Below are 22880 nucleotides of genomic sequence, written 5' to 3'. Positions count from 1 at the left end.
TTTGTCATAACAAAAGGGGTTGATCAGTTACATATTGACTCAAGATATTATGGAGTATTGTGTGTAGGTCAGTGACAAAAACAACAACATTTAATCCATTTCAAATTCAGGCTGTAATACAACAAAATGTGGGGAAAAGGGGGTGTGAACACTTTCTGAAGGCACTGTGTGTGTGTGTGTGTGTGTGTGTGTGTGTGTGTGTATAACTTAGTTTTGATTGACGTTTCCAGCACTGGAAATAGGGCGCAGGGCCATACACCTGTGTGTGTGTGTGTGTGTGTGTGTGTGTGTGTGTGTGTGTGTGTGTGTGTTTGGAATGCAGGGTGAACAAAGAAAAATACTTTCACACTGAAAAATAACCTGTCTGTCCCTCACCCTGTACTCACCGGCAATCTCTACAACATCCCCAGGCACGATTTCCCGGGCTTTGACCCTCTGGACAGCCTTGCGGTTCATGCGGTACACCTTGGCTATCTCTGGCTCGTACTCCTTCAGTGCCTCGATGGCGTTCTCCGCATTCCTCTCCTGGACCACACGGGGAGACAGAGGCAGGTTCAGTACCAACAGCCCCATTTCGTACCACGCTAAAGTGTTGGTGCCTTTCTGTCACTTTGGAATGATCACCTACTAGAAAGGCAATGGCTATAAACTGAACATTCAATCCATAGACTGACCGTACACAGTGCTCACTCACTCAGCTGTCAATGTGTCCTCCAAACCCCACTTTATCACATGTGCTCTATCTATCTCTCCTCCTCATTCTACCCATCTCTCCTCCTCATTCTACCCATCCCCCTCCTCATTCTACCCATCCCCCTCCTCATTCTCCCATTCTCATTCCCCCCTCCTCATCCCCCCCCTCCTCATTCTACCCATCCCCCTCCTCATTCTACCCATCCCCCTCCTCATTCTACCCATCCCCCTCCTCATTCTACCCATCCCCCTCCCTCATTCTACCCATCCCCCTCATTCCTCATTCTACCCATCCCCCTCCTCATTCTACCCATCCCCCTCCTCTCATTCTATCCCCCTCCTCATTCCATCCCCCTCCTCATTCTACCCATCCCCTCCTCATTCTACCCATCCCCCTCCTCATTCTACCCATCCCCCTCCTCATTCTACCCATCCCCTCCTCATTCTACCCATCCCCCTCCTCATTCTACCCATCCCCCCCCTCCTCATGCTACCCATCCCTCCTCATGCTACCCATCCCTCCTCATGCTACCCATCCCTCCCATCCCTCTTCATTCTACCCATCCCTCCTCATGCTACCCATCCCTCCCATCCCTCTTCATTCTACCCATCCCTCCTCATTCTACCCATCCCTCCCATCCTCCTCATTCTACCCATCCCTCATTCTACCCATCCCTCTTCATTCTACCCATCTCTCCTCATTCTACCCATCTCTCCTCATTCTACCCATCTCTCCTCATTCTACCCATCTCTCCTCATTCTACCCATCTCTCCTCATTCTACCCATCTCTCCTCATTCTACCCATCTCTCCTCATTCTACCCATCTCTCCTCATTCTACCCATCTCTCCTCATTCTACCCATCCCTCATCCCATCCCTCCTCATTCTACCCATCCCTCCCATCCCTCCTCATGCTACCCATCCCTCCATCCCTCCTCCTCATTCTACCCATCCCTCCTCCTCATTCTATCCCTCCTCATGCTACCCATCCCTCCTCATTCTACCCATCCCCCTCCTCATTCTACCCCCATCCCTCCTCATGCTACCCATCCCTCCTCATGCTACCCATCCCTCCTCATTCTACCCATCCCCCTCATCTTCTACCCATCCCTCCTCCTCATTCTACCCATCCCCCTCCTCATTCTACCCATCCCCCTCCTCATTCTACCCATCCCCCTCCTCATTCTACCCATCCCTCCTCATTCTACCCATCCCTCCTCCTCATCTACCCATCCCTCCTCATTCTACCCATCCCCCTCCTCATTCTACCCATCCCCCCTCCTCATTCTACCCATCCCCCTCCTCATTCTACCCATCCCCCTCATTCTACCCATCCCTCCTCCTCATTCCCATCCCTCCTCCCATCTACCCATCCTCATCATGCTACCCATCCCTCCTCATCTACCCATCCCTCCTCATTCTACCCATCCCCCTCATTCTACCCATCCCCCTCTCATTCTACCATCCCTCCCCTCCTCATTCTACCCATCCCCCTCCTCATTCTACCCATCCCCCCCTCATTCTACCCATCTACTCCCCCTCCTCATTCTACCCATCCCCCCATTCTACCCATCCCCCTCCTCATTCTACCCATCCCTCCTCCTCATTCTACCCATCCCCCTCCTCATTCTACCCATCCCTACCCATCCCCTCCTCATTCTACCCATCCCCCTCATTCTCCCATCTCCCCCTCCTCATGCTACCCATCCCTCCTCATTCTACCCATCCCTCCTACCCATCCCCCTCCTCATTCTACCCATCCCCCTCCTCATTCTACCCATCCCCCTCCTCATTCTACCCATCCCTCCTCATTCTACCCATCCCCCTCCTCATTCTACCCATCCCCATCCCCCTCCTCATTCTACCCATCCCCCCTCCTCATGCTACCCATCCTCCTCATGCTACCCATCCCTCCTCATGCTACCCATCCCTCCCATCCCTCTTCATTCTACCCATCCCTCCTCATGCTACCCATCCCTCCCATCCCTCTTCATTCTACCCATCCCTCCTCCTACCCATCCCTCCCATCCCTCCTCATCTACCCATCCCCATCCCTCTTCATTCTACCCATCTCTCCTCATTCTACCCATCTCTCCTCATTCTACCCATCTCTCCTCATTCTACCCATCTCTCCTCATTCTACCCATCTCTCCTCATTCTACCCATCCCCTCATTCTACCCATCCCCTCATTCTACCCATCTCTCCTCATTCTACCCATCTCTCCTCATTCTACCCATCCCTCCTCTCCTCATGCTACCCCCTCCCTCCTCATGCTACCCATCCCTCCTCATGCTACCCATCCCTCCTCCTCATTCTACCCATCCCTCCTCCTCATTCTACCCATCCCTCCTCATGCTACCCATCCCTCCTCATTCTACCCATCCCCCTCCTCATTCTACCCATCCCTCCTCCTCATGCTCCCTCCTCATGCTACCCATCCCTCCTCATGCTACCCATCCCTCCTCATTCTACCCATCCCCCTCCTCATTCTACCCATCCCTCCTCCTCATTCTCCCATCCCCCATTCTACCCATCCCCCTCCTCATTCTACCCATCCCCCTCCTCATTCTACCCATCCCTCCTCCTCATTCTACCCATCCCTCCTCCTCATTCTACCCATCCCTCCTCATTCTACCCATCCCCCTCCTCATTCTACCCATCCCCCTCCTCATTCTACCCATCCCCCCTCCTCATTCTACCCATCCCCCTCCTCATTCTACCCATCCCTCCTCCTCATGCTACCCATCCCTCCTCCTCATGCCCATCCCTCCTCATGCTACCCATCCTCATTCTACCCATCCCTCCTCATTCTACCCATCCCCCTCCTCATTCTACCCATCCCTCCTCCTCATTCTACCCATCCCTCCTCCTCATTCTACCCATCCCCCTCCTCATTCCTCCCTCCTCCTCATGCTACCCATCCCTCCTCATGCTACCCATCCCTCCTCATGCTACCCATCCCTCCTCATTCTACCCATCCCCCTCCTCATTCTACCCATCCCTCCTCATGCTACCCATCCCTCCTCATGCTACCCATCCCTCCTCATGCTCATCCCTCCTCATTCTACCCATCCCCCTCCTCATTCTACCCATCCCCCTCCTCATTCTACCCATCCCCCTCCTCATTCTACCCATCCCCCTCCTCATTCTACCCATCCCTCCTCATTCTACCCATCCCCCTCATGCTACCCATCCCCCTCCTCATTCTCCCATCCCTCCTCACCCCATCCCCCTCCTCCTACCCATCCCTCCTCATTCTACCCATCCCCCCTCATGCTACCCATCCCTCCTCATGCTACCCATCCCTCCTCATTCTACCCATCCCCCTCCTCATTCTACCCATCCCCCTCCTCATTCTACCCATCCCTCCTCATTCTACCCATCCCCCTCATGCTACCCATCCCCCTCCTCATTCTACCCATCCCTCCTCATTCTACCCATCCCCCTCCTCATTCTACCCATCCCTCCTCATTCTACCCATCCCCCTCCCCCCTCCTCATTCTACCCATCCCCCTCCTCATTCTACCCATCCCCCTCCTCATTCTACCCATCCCTCCTCATTCTACCCATCCCCCTCCTCATTCTACCCATCCCCCCTCCTCATTCTACCCATCCCTCCTCCTCATTCTACCCATCCCTCCAAGGACAAAGTGCTCTATTCAGAGACCAATTCTGATTAGGCTGCAGTTCATGGTCTTCAATTAACACTGACCCGTTTCTGTCTGCAGGTCTACAGAGTGAAATTAACAAAGACAGTAAGTGATCGCTCTGAGTGAAATACCTACAGAACTAGCATTTACATCATCAATGGCTTGTTTTACTGGCGCCTCTAGAAGCACCATGTACATTGCTACGTGTATATACACCGGGCAATGTAAAAGCTTGGCCTTGGCTCCATGGTTTCCATGTTTCAATTGAATATGGATTTACTATCCTACCCATCAATAAAAGCCCTGCTGGCACGTATGAAGGTCGAAAGCAGAACACAAGTTATGGTTCTGTATCGATGACTCGTTACATAATGTCTTCGCCCTAAGGTGACACACCATATAATATCCTGCATGTCAGCACCGTCTCCTGACACATGATCAGGTGAACACACACAAGATAGAGACACTCACCTGCCAGACTCCGATCACAGCGTTAGCGATGAGGATAAGCAGGATGACGATAGGTTCCACGAAGGCTGTGATGGTCTCCTCCCCCTCCTCAAACAGAGCTAGCACCTGGAGGGGGAGGGGGGAGGCACATAATACAGAGTTAATATAACAGATTCTAGTAAAAGTGTTTTCTTCTCCACAGTGAGTATTGAGCATTGAAGAGGATCGGAGCAGATCAGCGGCTCAAGCCCCGGTCGATAGCTCATCATTCACGACCGTTTGGGTCCCGCAAATCTACCCTTCACTCCACTCCGCTCTGTGTAGAGAATATTGAAGGAGAGCAACTCGTTCTGATCTGTCCTTTCCTTTCATTCAGCCTAGCTAGCCAGTTCACACTGTTTTCCATTAGCGCCGTCTGTCGGCTAATCGGCCGGTTACAGACTAATTTTCAGCCGGCTACTTCTTCCACTTCATCTAAAAAAGTGGGGCAAAAAAGTATTTAGTCAGCCACCAATTGTGCAAGTTCTCCCACTTAAAAAGATGATAGAGAGCTGTAATTTTCATCACAGGTACACTTCAACTATGACATGCGAAATGCGAGAAAAAAAATCCAGAAAAACACATTGTAGGATTTTTTATGAATTTACTTGAAAATTATGGTGGAAAATAAGTATTTGGTCAATAACAAAAGTTTCTCAATACTTTGTTATATACCCTTTGTTGGCAATGACAGAGGTCAAATGTTTTCTGTAAGTCTTCACAAGGTTTTCACACAATGTTGCTGGTATTTTGGCAATTGTTGATTGACTAAATATTTTTTTGCCCCACTGTATATATTTTTTTTACATTTTAAAATCACAAATACTTTTCATGTAAAAGTATCCATTAGTCCATCGAGCTCTCTCCCACTAGAATGAATGATATGCATCTTCTAGCGATCTATTGATAGGATAGGCGCCCGTCACAAAGCCAGCGATGACAGGGAACCTCTTTGTTATGGCAATCTGTCGGCACTATCTGGTCGATACAACATGTGTGCGCTGCGGTTGGCTGCAGTCAAATCTCACAGTAGGCTATTTACTGTGCTTTAATTGACAACTGAACAGCAAGTTTATAAAATGTGTTTGAAGTGACTGAATGAAGTCAAATCAATCATAAGTCATGCAATGTTGTTATATGACCATGGAACCGCATCGGAACAAATAAACCAAAGGATTTTCTAGGTATTCCTTCCCTAGGATGTCGGGGCTTGCCAGACGGTGAGTAACTCACCTCGTCAGTCAGTGTAACCGAATCGCATCAGTGAGAGCCCTTCATTTGGCTCACTAATTTGCAGACTACTGGCAGACCTTTGGCTTTTTTGCCAATTATCTACCAATAAATTATGAAAATATTTGATAAGAATCATTACTGCAGGAACAGGTAGTGGAGAGCCTCATTCTGGTCAAAGTTTGATCATTTAGGCCCTCACCGAATCCAGACACTAAAATGGATGTCATGCTCTGGCCATAGAGAGGCTTTTATTCTCCATTTTGGTTAAGCCAGGGTGTGACAAGGGTGTGCATTCTATGTTCATTTTCTAGGTTTTATATTTCTTTGTTGTTTGGCCAGGTGTAGTTCTCAATCAGAGGCAGCTGTCTATCGTTGTCTCTGATTGAGAACCATACTTAGGTAGCCTTTTCCCACTGGGTTTTTGTGGGTAGTTGCTTTCTGTTTTTGTGTCTGTACCAGACAGAACTGTTTCGGTTGTTCTCTTTGTTATTCAGTTCGAATAAAAAAGATGAACATGTACCACGCTGCACCTTGGTCCCCACCTTCTTCCACCAACAGCCATTACAATGGAATTCAACCATATTAAAACATTTATTGAATCACCTAAATGTATTGAACATTTATTAATTTGCTCAAGTACATCATAAGACATGAACAGAACGCATCAGTAGGTAGATTTCCATCCAATTGGCGACAGATTTTAATGCACATTTTCCCACCAAACTGACTTGTTACGGCTAGAAATCAGTGTGATGACGTAGTGCACACAAAATGTACTTTTCCATTTAAGTTTTCAAGAACTGAATAAAAATCTAAAAGGTCAATGCGTTTCCATCACATTATCAACTCTACTAATAGTTTTGTCACAAAAAAACGTTAAATATCAATGTGCCTCCTCTGGTCTTGACACCTGAGCTCTAGCCAACAGCTCACAGATTCAATGCAGGTAGGCTAGTCTACATGAGACTAATATTAGATTAATAAGAGCGAGAATACTTTTATTTCTCAAAACGGCAGTCAAGCATCGATCATCATGTCACCAGAACATGACCCTGGATATTTATTGGAAAGGGGCGTTAAGTGCATCACTGTGCACATTCACCAACCTGTGAAGTTCATAACTTATTTCATCTGTAGCCTAATAAACTGCATGCTTTCCCAAGTCGTAGTGGGAGGACCACACCACATATTATCGTGTGACTCCAAGTTTACTTAGATACGATGTTTATTATAATCAATATTTGCACAACGGCGTTTCCACCACCATTTTTTACAGAATTAATTTTGCCGACACAAAAAAAAAACTCACCATGCTGAATTAAATTCTGTCAACATTTATAAAATTATACCAAAACGTCCTGTTTCCATCACAGCTGTGGTGAATGTTTTTTTTTTTTGATACCAGTATGACTTTTTAACGTAGTTAGTTATTTCGTATTTCCTGCAACTTTCTGAAGAAGCAATGAGAATGCCCGTCTGTGTTTGTGTGCAGTGCGTCTACCACTTTCAGCAGAAATCCATCTAGCATGTTGGAGGTGATGAAACGAGGTCCGATTCATTTTCGACGGAGGAAAGCGAAACCGAGGGAAGAGTAAACCAGGGCGGGACCAAAGTTGGGAAAGCTGAACCTGTGTACTCTGCAACGTTGCGTTGCTATTGAAAATAGTCCTGATCACATAGGCCTAGGGGTGGGCTATAAAGATATTACTTTGCAACTAAAATTACTGAGCATGTATGAATTGAGTGTATTGTTTTGGATATGGCGGGACCTAAGGGTGGGCAATTCCAGCCCTCGAGGGCCTGATTGTTGTCACAATTTCTCCATCCCTAAAAAACACAGCTGATTAATCAAATTGCATTCTAAACCAAAGATGTGTTAGATGGGGCAAAACTGTGACACCAATCAGGCCCTCGAGGACTGGAATTGCCCACCCTTAGGTCCCGCCATATCCAAAACAATACACTCAATTCATACATGCTCAGTAATTTTAGTTGCAAAGTAATATCTTTCTGCACAATACCACAAAAACAAAAATTTCAGAGGTAAACTTGATAAAATATTCCATAATTTTGCTGTATATTTCAGATGAAGTGAAGGCGTTACAATGTACCGGGGGCCACCAAAATCGAGCTCCTTCGGCAAGACATTCTAACCCATGGGTGCTTCCGGCACCTGGCTAGCTACTCTGTACTTGTGACTGACACACACTTCCGTGGTATTTCTGACAATTAGCGAGTGTTCTTAGTTTTAGCAGATGGGAATTAGAGCAGGGATTTCTAACAGGTCGATCGCGAGCTACCAGTAGCTCGCAGACCACCTATGAGTAGAGACCAGACCACCTATGAGTAGCTACCAGATCACCTATGAGTAGCTACCAGATCACCTATGAGTAGCGAACAGACCACCTATGAGTAGCTACCAGACCACCTATGAGTAGCTCGCCAAACAATTCTGAAAGTACATGGAATTTTCACGTGTTCCACTGCAAACCGTCATAAAATAAATCTCACAGGTATCAGACGCCGCAAGTTCACAGCTATTATCTAGTCAACCTGATTTGCATACTTTTACTATAGCTTGTTGAGCTCCAGACACTTTTTTTTAAACTATGAAGATGGCAATACCACAGAGCAGGAACGATGTATAGTGAGGAGGGGGCCTTATTTTGGTCCACGCTCATTTTTTCCCCAGTGTATTACATTTGATCTTCATTAAAAAAAAGGCAGGTCATGTAATCATTTGATCAGGTAAAAATGTATACATTTCACGATCTGACATAATGGTTTGCAATGTTTTAGGATTTAAAATGAGAGACGTATAATATCGTCATGGTTTTAAGTCAATTTCTAAGGCATTACTGAACGAAGAGCAATTTGGGAGCCAAATGAACGTCTCTTTTAGGTGAACGTTGCCAAATGGTCTGGCTCACAGAAAATAATGCACATCACTAGAAGTCAGTTGATGTTGACAGAGGCCAGTTGATGTTGACAGAGGCCAGTTGATGTTGGGTTGACAGAAATACTTTCTTCAAAAGCGTCTCAATTAAATGTTTACTGCAAAGTAGGCTTACCTGGCAGAAGTATATCATGAGTAAGTGTATCTATTATTTGCTGACTTTGCCATGAAGTTAGCAGTAGAAGTACAGCACAATCGCTAGACTGACACATTAGCTGCGCAATTAAAGGGGAATTACACAAAAATATATATTTTTAAAAATGCTTTCTTCCAGACCTCCCCCCAAAGAAATATGTTTTTCTGATACGATTTAAACATTGACATCGACTCAGAACATCCAATTTCATTGTTTCTCTATGAACAATTGTAATTGAGAGTGAAACCCCCCCCCCCAAAAAAAATTTGAAAACCAGGAAAATCTCAAACAGAATTTGGGAAACAAAATTGATTTTGTAGGGTCCCTCACCCCCTCAGAGTTTTTAAGAAACATTATTTTACCAGGCATATTGACAGAATACAAAGTGTACAAGAGAAAGTAGTGCACGAAGGACCTGGGGAAGAGTTGCAGAGAAGAGAATGTGCCTTTTTTGAAAGCTATAAAAAGAGTAGCTCACGACATTTCTTTTAAAAAGTTGTTCTCATGCTAGAAAAGGTTGGAGACCCTTGAGAGGAGACAGGAGTTACGCTTCACTTCCAGACAGATGGCTTATTGGGACTGAATGGCCACAGTTCCAACATCACGTTAAAACCAAAACATAGCTTTAACAAATGGAAGGAAAAAATAAAAAACGAAAATAAAAAACGTATTAAAATAATGTTTACGAAGACATGCACGACAACAAGCAAAGCATCAGGGCCCAATTCAATGGCCACTTGACTTTCACTCCCTTCCTGCACAAACCAAAACCTTGACCTATACTCCCTCTCTCACATAATGCTGTGGAGAATGAGATAAAGGAAGCCAACCTTTCCGCCTTCCTCAGAATAAAATGGAGGAAGTGTTTATTTCATAATTAGGAAGTGTATTCATTGTTTCAGGTGATCGATGTTGTCATCGATTGGTGTCATGGGTCAGCCTGACTTGGTATGGCCCGGTCTATAACCCCTATTCTCATAGATGGATGGGAGTGATCAAGTTGTCTCAACTACACAACAAATCTTAGTAAAAAGATGATCGAATTAAATAGTTTAAAAAAAAAAGTTGCCTACAATATGATAAATGACAGTAAGCATTGTGTCCAGTAACAGTTATTGAGGCTGTAGCGGTAGACCTGAGCATTCCTTCTCCTCTACGACTTTCATCCAATAATAGTCATGTGTAATGATTATATCGGAGACCGCTTTAAAAACAACAGCTTTGTCCCGTGTTCCTCTCTTGTTGCCTGGTTACAAAGCTCTATTCTCATGTCATGCAGAGTCAGAGCAGCTCAATGTCTTCATTTACATATTATTCAAATAGGCACACAAATTAGTAATTCCCCCATTGAGGTTTGGCCCTTATAGGTTAGGATTGCCTTTCTTTCGGATACTTCTGAAAGGTCACTTTCGCCACCTCTTCCAGCATCAGTAGGCTGAGCACATGTTGCTGTAATTCATTAAAGCAGCATCGTTGGTCACTAAAACTGAATTGTTTTAATAAAAATAATAAAAGTGTTTATTTAACTAACTAAATCCATTTGACGTCACTTTTTTTTATTTTACCTTTGTTTAACAAGGCAAGTCAAGAACAAATGATTATTTACAATGACTTCCTACACAGGCCAAACCCGGACAACGCTGGACCAATTGTGCGGCACCCTATGGGACTCACAATCGTGTCTGTAGTGACGCCTCAAGCACTGAGATGCAGTGTCTTAGACCACTGCGCCACTCGGGAGCACCAATGCACAGTAGCACCGACTGACCCATAAGGAATACATCAGCATCAAGTCTCAAAGGATGTGGGGGAGGTTAAACCAGCCTAGGTAGCTCAGTCTGCTTGGTGTATAGTAAAGGATGTGGGGGAGGTTAAACCAGCCTAGGTAGCTCAGTCTGCTTGGTGTATAGTAAAGAATGTGGGGGAGGTTAAACCAGCCTAGGTAGCTCAGTCTGCTTGGTGTACAGTAAAGGATGTGGGGGAGGTTAAACCAGCCTAGGTAGCTCAGTCTGCTTGGTGTACAGTAAAGGATGTGCGCGAGGTTAAACCAGCCTAGGTAGCTCAGTCTGCTTGGTGTATAGTAACGGATGTGCGGGAGGTTAAACCAGTCTAGGTAGCTCAGTCTGCTTGGTGTATAGTAACGGATGTGCGGGAGGTTAAACCAGCCTAGGTAGCTCAGTCTGCTTGGTGTATAGTAAAGGATGTGGGGGAGGTTAAACCAGCCTAGGTAGCTCAGTCTGCTTGGTGTATAGTAACGGATGTGGGAGCTGTAAATCAGTGGAACAGAACAGGGTCTTGTTACAGTGCTAACACGTTTAAATTACAAGTATGGGCAGCCTAATTTACATTAGGAAAAACAAACAGCCTCCCACTTAGAAACACCAGGATCAACACAAAGGCAATTAGTGTAGATATATTTGTATCGTATACATTTTAATACTTAATTCCACTGCCCAGAATAGCCCTGTAATAGATGGAAATACAATCGTTATCCAGACAGGGTTCCCCTGGCCGTGCCACATACTCCACCCTACCACCTGGCCCAAAAACAGGGTCACTATTTAAGGAATTGTATGCGTCAGAGTATTGGAAATACTGAAGTAAAGAGTAATGCTTTGAGTGGAAAATCTAGGGAGTCAAGGGTCTGAACCTTCCATCATCGGCAGGCCAGTATTATTGGAAATACGGAGGTGGTATGCAAAGCAATGCCTGCAGACAGAGTATTACAGACACATTCTGTCCACTGTCAGGGCAGAGTATTACAGACACATTCTGTCCACTGTCAGGGCAGAGTATTACAGACACATTCTGTCCACTGTCAGGGCAGAGTATTACAGACACATTCTGTCCACTGTCAGGGCAGAGTATTACAGACACATTCTGTCCACTGTCAGGGCAGAGTATTACAGACACATTCTGTCCACTGTCAGGGCAGAGTATTACAGACACATTCTGTCCACTGTCAGGGCAGAGTATTACAGACACATTCTGTCCACTGTCAGGGCAGAGTCTGTTCTGTCCACTGTCAGGGCAGAGTATTACAGACACATTCTGTCCACTGTCAGGGCAGAGTATTACAGACACATTCTGTCCACTGTCAGGGCAGAGTATTACAGACACATTCTGTCCACTGTCAGGGCAGAGTATTACAGACACATTCTGTCCACTGTCAGGGCAGAGTATTACAGACACATTCTGTCCACTGTCAGGGCAGAGTATTACAGACACATTCTGTCCACTGTCAGGGCAGAGTATTACAGACACATTCTGTCCACTGTCAGGGCAGGCAGACACATTCTGTCCACTGTCAGGGCAGAGTATTACAGACACATTCTGTCCACTGTCAGGGCAGAGTATTACAGACACATTCTGTCCACTGTCAAGGCAGGGTATTACAGACACATTCTGTCCACTGTCAAGGCAGGGTATTACAGACGCATGCTGTCCACTGTCAGGGCAGAGTATTACAGACACATTCTGTCCACTGTCAGGGCAGAGTATTACAGACACATTCTGTCCACTGTCAAGGCAGGGTATTACAGACACATTCTGTCCACTGTCAAGGCAGGGTATTACAGACACATTCTGTCCACTGTCAGGGCAGAGTATTACAGACACATTCTGTCCACTGTCAGGGCAGAGTATTACAGACACATTCTGTCCACTGTCAGGGCAGAGTATTACAGACACATTCTGTCCACTGTCAGGGCAGAGTATTACAGACACATTCTGTCCACTGTCAGGGCAGAGTATTACAGACACATTCTGTCCACTGTCAGGGCAGGGTATTACAGACACATTCTGTCCACTGTCAGGGCAGAGTATTACAGACACATTCTGTCCACTGTCAGGGCAGAGTATTACAGACACATTCTGTCCACTGTCAGGGCAGAGTATTACAGACACATGATGTCCACTGTCAGGGCAGAGTATTACAGACACATGATGTCCACTGTCAGGGCAGGGTATTACAGACACATGATGTCCACTGTCAGGGCAGAGTATTACAGACGCATGATGTCCACTGTCAGGGCAGAGTATTACAGACACATGATGTCCACTGTCAAGGCAGAGTATTACAGACACATGATGTCCACTGTCAAGGCAGAGTATTACAGACACATTCTGTCCACTGTCAGGGCAGAGTATTACAGACACATTCTGTCCACTGTCAGGGCATAGTATGTAAGACACATTCTGTCCACTGTCAGGGCAGAGTATTACAGACACATTCTGTCCACTGTCAGGGAGAGTATTACAGACAATGTGTCCACTGTCAGGGCAGAGTATTACAGACACATTCTGTCCACTGTCAGGGCAGAGTATTACAGACACATTCTGTCCACTGTCAGGGCAGAGTATTACAGACACATTCTGTCCACTGTCAAGGCAGGGTATTACAGACACATTCTGTCCACTGTCAAGGCAGGGTATTACAGACGCATGATGTCCACTGTCAGGGCAGAGTATTACAGACACATGATGTCCACTGTCAAGGCAGAGTATTACAGACACATGATGTCCACTGTCAAGGCAGAGTATTACAGACACATGATGTCCACTGTCAGGGCAGAGAAGCCTTGTTGTCACTAGTGGGCTAAGCTGCAAAGATAGATGTAAAACTTTCAAGCCACTGTAGAAAAAGGCCAAAACATAGGACTCATATGAATGAGTGGAGAGAAGTGAACAAAGGAGAATGTGATGAGCAGCAGGGTATTGAATTCAATAGTTACTTACTAAAGAGAATGTGATGACCAGCAGGGTATTGGGTTTAATAGTTACTTACTAAGGAGAATGTGATGACCAGCAGGGTATTGGGTTTAATAGTTACTTACTATAGAGAATGTGATGAACAGCAGGGTATTGGGTTCAATAGTTACTTACTAAGGAGAATGTGATGAGCAGCAGGGTATTGGGTTCAATAGTTACTTACTAAGGAGAATGTGATGAGCAGCAGGGTATTGGGTTCAATAGTTACCAAGGAGAATGTGATGAGCAGCAGGGTATTGGGTTCAATAGTTACCAAGGAGAATGTGATGAGCAGCAAGTTATTGGGTTCAACAGTTACTTACAAAGGAGACGCAGGCAGCTAACAACAGGATTCTGACCAGGAGATCTTCAAACTGCTCCACCACCAGCTCCCATAGGGACTTTCCTACAACACACACACACACACACACACACACACCACACAATAACAAAAGTGAAAACATGTTTAGAACTTTTGCCAAATGTATTGAAAAATAAATACATAAATATCTAACTTGTATAAGAATTTATACATGTTAGAATCACCGTTGGTAGTGATTACAGCTGTTAGTCTTTCTGTGTAAGCCACTAAGAGCTTTCCACACCTGAATTCTTCAAGCTCTGTCATGTTGATGACAGTAGTTGATCATTGCTAGACAGCCATTTGAGGCTTGCCATAGATTTTCAAGAAGAGTTAAGTCAAAACTAAGTCAAAACAATGTGTCTTGTTAATTTTTCCTGTGCTTGGCTTTTCTATTTTTCAGTTTCTTTTTTCTTTTTATCCTAAAAACTCCCCAGTCCTTACTGATGACAAGCATCCCCATAACATGATGCAGCCACCACCATGCTTGAAAATATGAAAAGTGGTACTCAGTGATGTGTCGTGTTTGCCCCAAATATAGCCCTTTATAATCAGACATGTTAATTTCAGTTTTACTTTAGTGCCTTAGTGCAAACAGGATGCATGTTTTTAATCTGTACAGGCTTCCTTCTTTTTACTCTGTCATTTAGGTTAGTATTGTGAAGTAACTACAATGTTGTTGATCCATCCTCAGTTTTCTCCTATCACAGCCATTCAACTCTGTAACTGTTTTAAAGTCACCATTGGCCTCATGGTGAAATCCCTGAGCGGTTTCCTTTCACTCTGGCAACTGAGTCAGGAAGGACGCCTGTATCTTTGTAGTGACTGGGTAAGTATAACTATAAAGTATAACTAATAACTTCACCGTGCTCAAAGGGATTTTCAATGTCTGCTTTTTAATATTTTTTTACCCATCTACCAATGGGTGCCCTTCTTTGTGAGGCGTTGGAAACCCTCCCTGGTCTTTGTGGTTGAAATTCACTGCTCGACTGGGTGACCTTACAGATAATTTTATGTGTGGGGTACAGAGATGAGGTAGTCATTCAAAAATCATGTCAAACACTATTATTGTAAAATTATTGCAACTTACGTGACTTAAGCAAATTCTTATTTCTGGACTTATTTAGGCTTGCCATAACAAAGGGGTTGCATACTTAATGACTCAAGACATTAACTTTTCATTTTTTTATTCATTTGTAAAAAACGTCTAAAAACATCATTCCACTTTGACATTATGGGGTATTGTGTGTAGGGCAGTGACACAAAATCTAAATGTAATACATTTAAAAATCTGGCTGTAACAACAAATATGTGGAGAAAGACAAGACGTGTGACTACTTTCTGAAGGCCCTGTACATATAGTCAAGTCATAAGGCTCTCCGGCTATACATCATCTTGTCACAGATACTGTACCTATAAAAACTCTTAGTCCAGGCCTGAAAGTACATCATGAGAATTGGAACCACAGTAAAACAGCACTACCCAGCCGTTGATAATATGGGACTTCTATAGGTCTATAGTTCTGTTCAGCCAGTCATTAATCCCTCTTCTACTGACAGTGTATCTATATGGGTGGTGCTTCAAGTCAGTGTGTACTCTGAGGACACACACACACACGATGCTAGGCTAAAGGGCTAATCATCAGCTTGTAAAGGAGGGGGCACTAGAATCTCACTGGAAATATCAATATTTACCTTCTTCAGCCGGAAGCTCTGTCAGTGTCACACCACCATCACGCCATCCGTGGAGGAATGGAAAGGGGAGATGGATGAAGAACAGCGAGAGAGGGAGGGGGGACAGTGAGAGAGGGAGGAGGAACAGCGAGAGAGGGAGGGGGGGTACAACGAGAGAGAGGAGGAACAGCACAAAGACAATGTTAATGATTAACAGATTCATTTAGAACAGGCTTTGAGATGCTTTTGACATGTGTAAACATTTCCACTTCATCCTGGAGCAGTTGAGTTTAAATGTATGATTACATATGAAATAAAGGAAGGCTTCTCATGACAGTGTTTCTGAACTAAAGGATTAGTGTGTTGTTACAACTCTGACGATTTAAAACAAATGTTATCCTTCAGCTCTCACCATTATCAGATCTGTGTGGGAGGGGGAGGCGTGGAGGGAGGGAGGGAGGCATGGAGGGAGGGGAGGCGTGGAGGGAGGGGGAGGCGTGGAGGGAGGGAGGGGAGGCATGGAGGGAGGGGGTGGCGTGGAGGGAGGGGGTGGCGTGGAGGGAGGGAGGGGGAGGCTTGGAGGGAGGGAGGGGAGGTATGGAGGGAGGGAGGGAGGGGAGGCATGGAGGGAGGGGGAGGGAGGGGAGGCATGGAGGGAGGGGGAGGCATTGGGCGAGGGATGGAGGGGGGGGGGATGCGTGGAGGGAGGAGGGGGAGGCGTGGAGGGAGGGGAGAAATGGAGGGAGGGGGGAGGCGTGGAGGGAGGGGGGAAGTGGAGGGAGGGGAGTCGGGGTGACTAGGAGTGAGGGACAGGCAGCACAACACCCACCACAGTGATGAGAACCTCTTTACAGCACCACATGTCCATCTATACTGGTCAGCACAACACTAAGTCACAGCTCAGGTAATGTGATGTTCTGTGTAGCTTGGTTGGTAAAGCATGGGCCTTACAGGACAGTGTGTTCAATTCCCGGGACCACCCGTACGTAAAATGTATGAACGCATGACTAAGTCACATTGGATAAAAGCACCTGCTAAATTGTGTGTGTGTATATATATATATATAAATATAAATATATAATGAAGTGCTGAACATGCTATAGCAATACACTGCCCTGTCAAGCTAAGACCTCCTGTAAGACTGGTCTATATAACCCTACTGAGATCAGGGCAAAACATTCATATTTGCAAACACAGAATGTTCTCAATAGCTACAATTTCCAGTCTTACTCCAAAGCCATGATTGAAATAGTGAAATATAAAAGCAGGATGGACATGTTTGGAAACAAACTACAGTATGACTAAGAGGAAGCAGGAAGTGGGAGAGTAAGGGCAAGAAGAAGCAGGAAGTGGGAGAGTAAGGGCGAGATGTAGCAGGAGAGTAAGGGCAAGAAGAAGCAGGCATAAGGCATTGAAAGTTTTACATGGTCATCAAACGTGATCCCACTCAGAGGGCCGAAAAGTAGAGGAACCATGACGTGACTCGCCCGGAGGAGAGCCCTTCCAAAAAACATACCCAAGCAAGACACACGCCCGCACGCCGGGAAATTAAATGTATTTTATTTCAGGACCACTAGAATTACACAGAGTTAATCAGGAGCTTTTGAATCCTTCCTACCAACTTTGATTAACCAAAAGAAAAAGAGTCTGATGATTTCAGGTTAAAATATAATTTAATGAAATCACTTTTTATTGACACGGTAGAGTACATGAATAATGTTGCAGTACAAAGAGGGGTTATTGTGCTTTGAAGAACACTGTTTCCACTAATCATGTTATCCAAGCAAGAAGTGGGAGAGTAAGGGCAAGATGAAGCAGGAGAGTAAGGGCAAGAAGAAGCAGGAAGTGGGAGAGTAAGGGTGAGATGAAGCAGGAGAGTAAGGGCAAGAGGAAGCAGGAAGTGGGAGAGTAAGGGCGAGATGTAGCAGGAGAGTAAGGGCAAGAAGAAGCAGGAAGTGGGTGAGTAAGGGCGAGATGAAGCAGGAGAGTAAGGGCAAGAAGAAGCAGGAAGTGGGTGAGTAGAGGGCGAGATGAGGAAGTAGGAGATGAGTAGGAGAGGGGCAAGAAGAAGCAGGAAGTGGGAGAGTAAGGGCAAGATGAAGCAGGAGAGTAAGGGCAAGAAGAAGCAGGAAGTGGGTGAGTAAGGGCAGGATGAAGCAGGAGAATAAGGGCAAGAAGAAGCAGGAAGTGGGTGAGTAAGGGCGAGATGAAGCAGGAGAGTAAGGGCAAGAAGAAGCAGGAAGTGGGAGAGTAAGGGCAAGATGAAGCAGGAGAGTAAGGGCAAGAAGAAGCATGAAGTGGGAGAGTAAGGGCAAGATGAAGCAGGAGAGTAAGGGCAAGAAGAAGCAGGAAGTGGGAGAGTAAGGGCAAGATGAAGCAGGAGATTAAGGGTAAGAAGAAGCAGGAAGTGGGAGAGTAAGGGCAAGATGAAGCAGGAGAGTAAGGGCAAGAAGAAGCAGGAAGTGGGAGAGTAAGGGCAAGATGAAGCAGGAGAGTAAGGGCAAGAAGAAGCAGGAAGTGGGAGAGTAAGGGCAAGATGAAGCAGGAAGTGGGAGAGTAGTTGAACAGGCAGTTAACCCACTGTTCCTAGGCCGTCATTGAAAATAAGAATTTGTTCTTAACTGACTTGCCTAGTTAAATAAAGGTAAAATACAATTTTTAAAAAGGGCAAGATGAAGCAGGGATATAACGGTCTCTGTAAAACTGGCCTATAAATATCAACTAGTGAATGCATTTCAGTCATAGCCCTACAGCTTTCTATTCCTTCTTAGTTCCAATTATTTCATCATCATCATTCTTGCCTCATACTCACACACAGTAATCTGCATTGCAACGATGATTCATTGTTTAATGAGAATAAAGTATTTCAGCAACATGCATATGGAGGCACTGGTTCCTATTGGAGCTCTGAGCTGAACATGGGAAAACCCTTTGAGGACTGTGTACTGTGTCCGAAGATCCAGAAAACTTTTCCCTGCTCTGCCAGTCTGACATAAGCCCTTTTCCCAGTTCGACAAGTGTGGAGGCAGACTATTGCTTTTATGGCAGACAGGCTGGCTGCAGTTCCTAGTTCTGCTGGTCTGAGCTGGGAAGAGAGGCTTGCTAGCTGGACGGGAAAGAGGGAGGGAGGACTGGAGGGGTTGAACAGGGTTCCCCAGCCCTCTCTGTGCCAAGGATTTCCTCCTTACTGTAGTCATCTGGGTTACGTCCGCCTCAGCCTGTTCTGAAACATTCCAACTGACTTCACCATGCCTCTATTCTTCTCCACTCTCTCTCTCAGGCTCTCAGCTTCTCATTTTCTGCCCCCCTCCCTACCAATCATGTGCTCTCCCCTGGCTATGAGACAATGAAAACAAAAGCCAGCCTGTTTATACACTACCAGTCCAACCAGAGAGGAACCACTTCCTGGTTACAGTAGCCAACAGAAGAAAGAGGTTCCATGTCCAAGTACATGGCCAGCAAACCTGAGCTTAGGTAGTATTTGAAATCATTTGAAATACGTTAGCTGGGCTTGATCAAGCCTGGCACAATGGAATAGTTGAAAAAGTGGAAACCCTGAAAATGCTTAAAGTATTTGAAAGACTTCAAATAGTATTTGAACCCAGGTCTGATGGCCAGTAACAGACAGCCTGGAGAAGCACCAGGAAACGTAACATCCGTCACCACTAGGACATGGGATGTGCTGAGTCAGTAGCTTTCACTACAACTTCCTACCACACACACACACACACACACACCTTTAAATTTCTCCTCTGCCTAATGATTAGAGCTGTAACGGTTTCAGACTAAAACTACAAGGTCATCATATGGAAAGCACAGCAATAGGGCTAGATTATTGAGGTCCTCTCAGTCTCAACTGCAAATAGGTGGACGTTTCCAAAACAGTTGCCATGACTACTTGGCTTGTGGAAACTACTGGAAAACAGTGTTTCATTGGGTAACGTCGCCAACGCCTGCCGAAAATAACACAAAATAACTGTTAAGCAACGCATTTTAGGACCTTGATACATTCCGACACTACACACTAGGTCTGCATCAAAATTGCACCCTATTCTCAATATAGTGCACCAGCAGAGACCAGCAGAGTAACCCCATAGACTAAATAGTTAAAAAATTTGACCAGAGCACCATTAAGGGAATAGGTCAAAATGTGGTTCACAAATTTATTATAGATTTTTTAACTAGGCAAGTCAGTTAAGAACAAATTCTTACTTTACAATGACTGCCTACCCCGGGCCAAACCCAAACCCGGGCAACGCTGGGCCAATTGTGCGCCGCCCTATGGGACTCCCAATCACTGCCGGTTGTGATACAGCCTGGAATCGAACCATGGTCTGTAGCGACACCTCTAGCACTGAGATGCAGTGCCTTAGACCGCTCCGCCACTCGGAAGCCCTCGGAAGGTCAGTTGGGATGCGCACTGGCTCTCTAGGCATCTAACAGCAAGTGCAGCATAGTAACCCCATAGACTAAATAGTTAAAAAGCTAATCTCTGAAACCGAGGGAACTGGTACTGGCTTTTATAGTGGGGTAATAAGCAGGTGGTCAGGAGATGCCCTCCGTTGTCCTAGTGATGCATTCAAGAAAACAGACAGAGTTAGTCAAAGAAATAGCAGCCAGTCAGCGGCTGTGGCAAAAGGCCATAGAGAACAGAGCAGTCAGCAAGCATTCGAACTCTCTCTCTCTCGGTCGGTCTCATAGTTAAAGACCTTGCAGCAGGACTGACTGTGGCTAAGGTCTGTGAAAACAGGTCAGGTCTAGAAATGACACAAAGGTGAACTCTGGTGACCTTCCTCTACCCCCACTGTAAATCTACATACATTAACCAGAGGACGTATTAGATGTGAATGGTAAGTGTCAGACGTATCATTGACTGGCAGTCTATGATCGTATCTACTCAGTGGATGTCACTCATTTAATATAAATGGAGAGTGCACCTTCCTTCCCAGGAGAGGCTGGAGGCTGACTTAGTGTTTAAGGGTAGTTGGGTCTGTCTCCCTCCCAGTCTTTGTGTGTGTGTGAATGCCTGTCTCTCCGGTTTTGTGCGTGAGAGACAGAGACACGGCAGAGGATTTGGCAGAGAGCTCACCCGTGGCCTGGAGCGATGTAACGTTACTAGAGTTGTGGTGAGTGGACTGGGAGAGCCTACCTGGTCCAACTGTGGCTCGCACTACTCACTACTACTCTTGGCATGAGAAGCGGCCATTTTGGGTTGTTAAACTCAAGATGTAGATGTATTTCTCCATTAATATATCTAAAGTAACAACTACACAAATGTGCCAAACAAATGAACCAAATAAAGGATCAGTACCTCAGGCATGGGGGGGGTCTCTAGGGCTGGGCGGTGTGTGTAGTAAAATACGGCGCACACACACACACACACACAGTTGAGCTGCTTCACCAGAGCCAACCAACTACCACCTGGGATACCATCAGGCCCCTCAACAAGACAGCAGTAAGAACCAACCACATGATCAAATCAAATCAAATTTTATTTGTCACATACACATGGTTAGCAGATGTTAATGCGAGTGTAGCGAAATGCTTGTGCTTCTAGTTCCGACAATGCAGTAATAACGAACAAGTAATCTAACTAACAATTCCCAAAAACAACTACTGTCTTATACACAGTGTAAGGGGATAAAGAATATGTACATAAGGATATATGAATGAGTGATGGTACAGAGGAGCACTGACAGATAGTAGAAGGGTCTGTGTGTAGCTCAATGCTGCCTCTGCTTAGCTCAGTGATTCAACATCCATCTCCAGAAGGCCTCTGAGTGTGACTGACTTATTTTACCTTTATTTAACCAGGTAAGCCAGTTGAGAACAAGTTCTCACGTACAACCGCGACCTGGCTAAGATAAAGCAAAGCGACAAAAACAGAGTTACACATGGAATAAACAAGCATATAGTCAAGAACAGAATAGGAAGAAAAAAGTCTATATACAGTGTGTGCAAATGAGGTGAGATAAGGGAGGTAAGGCAATAAATAGGCCATAGTGGGAAAGTAATTAGAATTTAGTCATTAAATACTGGAGTGATAGATGTGCAGAAGATGAATGTGCAAGTAGAGCTACTGAGGTGCAAAGGAGCAACAACAACAAAAAAATAACAATATGGGGATGAGGTAGTTGGATGGGCTATTTACAGATGGGCTATGTACAGGTGCAGTGAACTGTGAGCTGCTCTGACAGCTGGAGCTTAAAGTTAGTGAGGGAGATATGAGTCTCCAGCTTCAGTGATTTTTGCAGTTCGTTCCAGTCATTGGCAGCAGGGATCTGGAAGGAGAGGTGGCCAAAGGAGGAATTGGCTTTGAGGGTGACCAGTAAAATATATCTGTTGGAGCGCCTGCTACGGGTGGGTGCTGCTATGGTGACCAGTGAGCTGCGATAAGGTGGGGTTTTACCTAGCAAAGACTTATAGATGACCTGGAGCCAGTGGGTTTGGTGAAGAATATGAAGAGAGGGCCAGCCATCGAGAGCATACAGGTCGCAGTGGTGGGAAGTATATGGGGCTTTGGTGACAAAACAGATGGCACTGTGATTGACTGCATCCAATTTGCTGAGTAGAGTGTTGAGGCTATTTTGTAAATGACGTCGCCGAAGTCAAGGATCAGTAGGATAGTTTTACGAGGGTGTTTGGTGACTGAAGGAGGCTTTGTTGCAAAATAGGAATTTGATTTTGGATTGGAGATGCTTAATGTGAGTCTGGAAGGAGAGACACCTAGGTATTTGTAGATGTCCACAAATTGTAAGTCAGAACCATCCAGAGTAGTGATGCTGGACCGGCAGGCAGGTGAAGCGCATGCATTTAGCTTTACTTGCATTTAAGAGCAGTTGGAGGCCACAGAAGGAGAGTTGTATGGCATTGAAGCTCATCTGGAGGTTAGTTAACACAGTGTCCAAAGAAGGGCCAGAAGTACGCAGAATGGTGTCG

At 45.6% G+C, this 22880-nt stretch overlaps 1 protein-coding gene across 2 annotated transcripts in view; it reads right to left on the bottom strand.

Annotated features, from left to right (window-relative positions):
• Positions 1-22880, bottom strand: part of LOC112216777 (sarcoplasmic/endoplasmic reticulum calcium ATPase 1-like) — a 104989-nt gene that overhangs the window by 69100 nt on the left and 13009 nt on the right. For both annotated transcript variants that reach the window (XM_042309567.1, XM_042309566.1), the window contains exons 2-5: positions 15963-15980; positions 14231-14313; positions 4816-4920; positions 387-525 (exon numbers count right to left, since the gene is read on the bottom strand). In XM_042309567.1, coding sequence (XP_042165501.1) covers positions 387-525; positions 4816-4920; positions 14231-14313; positions 15963-15980 — 345 coding nt within the window. The remainder of the gene's footprint in view (positions 1-386; positions 526-4815; positions 4921-14230; positions 14314-15962; positions 15981-22880) is intronic.

Source organism: Oncorhynchus tshawytscha, linkage group LG30 (assembly GCF_018296145.1).
Source record: "Oncorhynchus tshawytscha isolate Ot180627B linkage group LG30, Otsh_v2.0, whole genome shotgun sequence".
Classification (NCBI taxonomy): domain Eukaryota; kingdom Metazoa; phylum Chordata; class Actinopteri; order Salmoniformes; family Salmonidae; genus Oncorhynchus; species Oncorhynchus tshawytscha.
Note: the sequence above shows the minus strand (reverse complement) of the source record. Positions and strands in the feature narration are given on the sequence as shown.